This window comes from Cyprinodon variegatus, unplaced genomic scaffold (assembly GCF_000732505.1).
Source record: "Cyprinodon variegatus isolate N-32 unplaced genomic scaffold, C_variegatus-1.0 Scaffold746, whole genome shotgun sequence".
Lineage (NCBI taxonomy): Eukaryota > Metazoa > Chordata > Actinopteri > Cyprinodontiformes > Cyprinodontidae > Cyprinodon > Cyprinodon variegatus.
This window is the reverse complement of record NW_015151199.1, coordinates 348432-351154: the sequence shown is the minus strand read 5'-3', so window position 1 is coordinate 351154 and position 2723 is coordinate 348432. Positions and strand designations below refer to the sequence as shown.

The following is a 2723-nucleotide window of genomic DNA, read 5'->3' as shown; positions in this document are numbered from 1 at the left end:
AACTTTTCAAACTTCTTTCTTTCTTCTTCCTTTCCTCTTAACCTCACGTCTTTAAGGCAGTTATACTAGTGATTATGAAAATAGCGCCCCCTTCATTTCCGGAATGCAATAGTCCCATTTCCAAATAAGGTATGGGACTGACGGAAAGGTCCGTCCCCGCCCCTTTCTGTTTGCTGCAGCGAGGTCCTTCTCGTTCAGGGTGAGTTTCATTTGTCTAAAAGTGAAACTAAAACCGTCTATGAGGAGAAATGGCGCAGAAAGGAGCTGAGCTGGATCAAGTGAGTTTTTCCTGCTCTATCTGTCTGGATCTACCGAAGGATCCGGTAACCATTCCCTGTGGACACAGCTACTGCATGAAGTGTATTGAAAACTTCTGGGATGAAGAAGATAAGAAAGGAGTCCACAGCTGTCCTCAGTGCAGACTGACCTTCAAACCGAGACCTACCCTGGTGAAAAGCATCATGTTGGCAGCTTTAACTGAGCAGCTGAAGATGACTGGATTAGGAGCTTCTCCTTCTACTCACAGCTATGCTGGACCTGAAGATGTAGGCTGTGATATCTGCACTGGGAGGAAATTAAAAGCCACAAAGTCCTGTTTGATATGTCTGTTTTCTTACTGTGAGAAACACCTCCAACCTCATTATGACGTGGCTCGGTTAAAGAAGCATCAGCTGGTGGAGCCCTCCAAGCATCTTCATGAGAACATCTGCTCACGTCACGACGAGGTGATGAAGATGTTCTGTCGCACTGATCAGCAGAGCATCTGTTATGTCTGCACTGTGGATGAACATAAAGGTCATGACATCGTCTCAGGTGCAGCAGAGAGGATGGAGAAGCAGAGGGAGCTGGAGGTGAGAAGAGAAGACATCCAGCAGAAGATCCAAGGTGGAGAGAAACATATAAAGTTACTTCAAAAGGAGGTGGAGGCAATTAATGTCTCTGCTGATAAAGCAGTGCAGGACAATGAGGAGATCTTTTTAGAACTTATCTCTTTTATACAGAAAAGGAGTTCTGAACTGAAGCAGCAGATCAGATCCCAACAGGAATCTGAGGTGAGCAGGGTCAAAGATGTCCAGGAGAAGCTGGAGCAGGAGATCTGTGAGCTGAGGAAGGAAGTTGCTGAGCTGGAGCATCTCTCACAGACAGAGGATCATAACCAGTTTCTCAAGAGCTTTTCCTCACTTTCATCTCTCACTGAGTCTAACTGCTCCTCTAGCATCAATGTTCGTCCTCTGAGGTACTTTGAAGATGTAACAGCAGCTGTGTCAGAGCTCAGCGACCTGCTTCAGGACGTCCTGGATGAGAAATGGACAAACATCTCACTGAGAGTCACTAAATTGGATATTTTACTGTCAGAACCAGAACCAAAAACCAGAGAAGACCATTTAAAATACTCTCAGGAAATCACCCTGGATCCAAACACAGCTCACATGAACCTGCTTCTTTCTGAAGATAACAGGAAGGTGACCCTAATGCGTAAAACTCTAAATTATCATAATCACCCAGAAAGATACTCAGTCAAGTTTCAGATCCTTAGTAAGGAGACTCTGTCCGAACGCTGTTACTGGGAGGTACAGTGGGGAGGAAATGGAGGCTATATAGCAGTTGCTTACAAGAACAGCTCTAAAACCGGCAACGGATTTGGACAGGATGAAAAATCCTGGGCTTTATTTTGTGACCAACACAGCAATCACTTTTGGCACAACAACTTATCAACTCCCATCCCTGGTTCAGTTTTCTCCAGAGTTGGGGTGTACCTGGATCAGAGAGCAGGTACTCTGTCTTTTTACAACATCTCTGAGACCATGACTCTGCTCCACAGAGTGCAGACCACCTTTACTCAGCCGCTCTATGGTGGAATACGAATGTACCATCATTTTGGAGATACAGCTGAGATCTGCAAACTAACCTAACATTATGTTTTCGCTGAAAAAACATCTTTTTATTTGACCTTTGTCAACAAAAACAGTTTTATAATCGTACTGGCACCTCAGTAGTTCAGCTGCGATGCATCCATCAGCCTATATTCCTTATTTTAATTCAGGTCGGAGGTTCCCGCACCGTTCTGCGGATGTGACATCAAGTGCCTCCATGTTGAATGGGTCAGAGCAATCGTTATATTCAAGATGGATATTGTGGATACTCCAGCTCAACTCAGACACCAATGGCAACCCCACATGAGATGGAAAAAAGAAAAGGAAAATCTTGTTAAGTGTGCGCCAGAGCTACGAGTACAAGCAGAAGAATGCTGCAGTTTTGTATTTTGGCCACAGGTGACAGTATCATTAGATAACTCTATAATGCCTCTTTTATTCAAGTTGCCTAAAAAATATATCTATTGAAGTTATATTGTTTTTGGGGGGGGTTTTCTCCCTTAGATCCAACTTTTTTAATAACTGCTCTTAAAGGTTTGAGTTTCCTCTACAAATTATATACCTTTAAAAATGTAAACTTTAATTTATCAAAACCAAATCTATGAAATAAGTAGGTTGGAAAAGAAAAAAAAATAAAGATGTTCCAATTGCTTTAATTGTAGCACCGTGTCCTGGCTATTTGCTAACTTGTTATCGGATGTCAATCATTGATTAGATGTTAATAACATATTTTATGTAAATACAATTGTTTTTCAATGTTTGCAAGGAGGAGTGAATTTTGCAAGTCTGTTGCCTAATGTAATCTGTTATCTGTTATATATATATATATATATATATATATATATATAT

The 2723-nt window shown here is 41.8% G+C and overlaps 1 protein-coding gene across 1 annotated transcript; it reads left to right on the top strand.

Annotated features, from left to right (window-relative positions):
- Positions 1–198: 198 nt before the first annotated feature.
- Positions 199–2682, top strand: LOC107098101 (tripartite motif-containing protein 16-like). Its single transcript, XM_015395567.1, has one exon. The coding sequence runs from the start codon at positions 249–251 to the stop codon at positions 1911–1913; it is 1665 nt and encodes a 554-aa protein (XP_015251053.1). The 5' UTR covers positions 199–248; the 3' UTR covers positions 1914–2682.
- Positions 2683–2723: the final 41 nt, after the last annotated feature.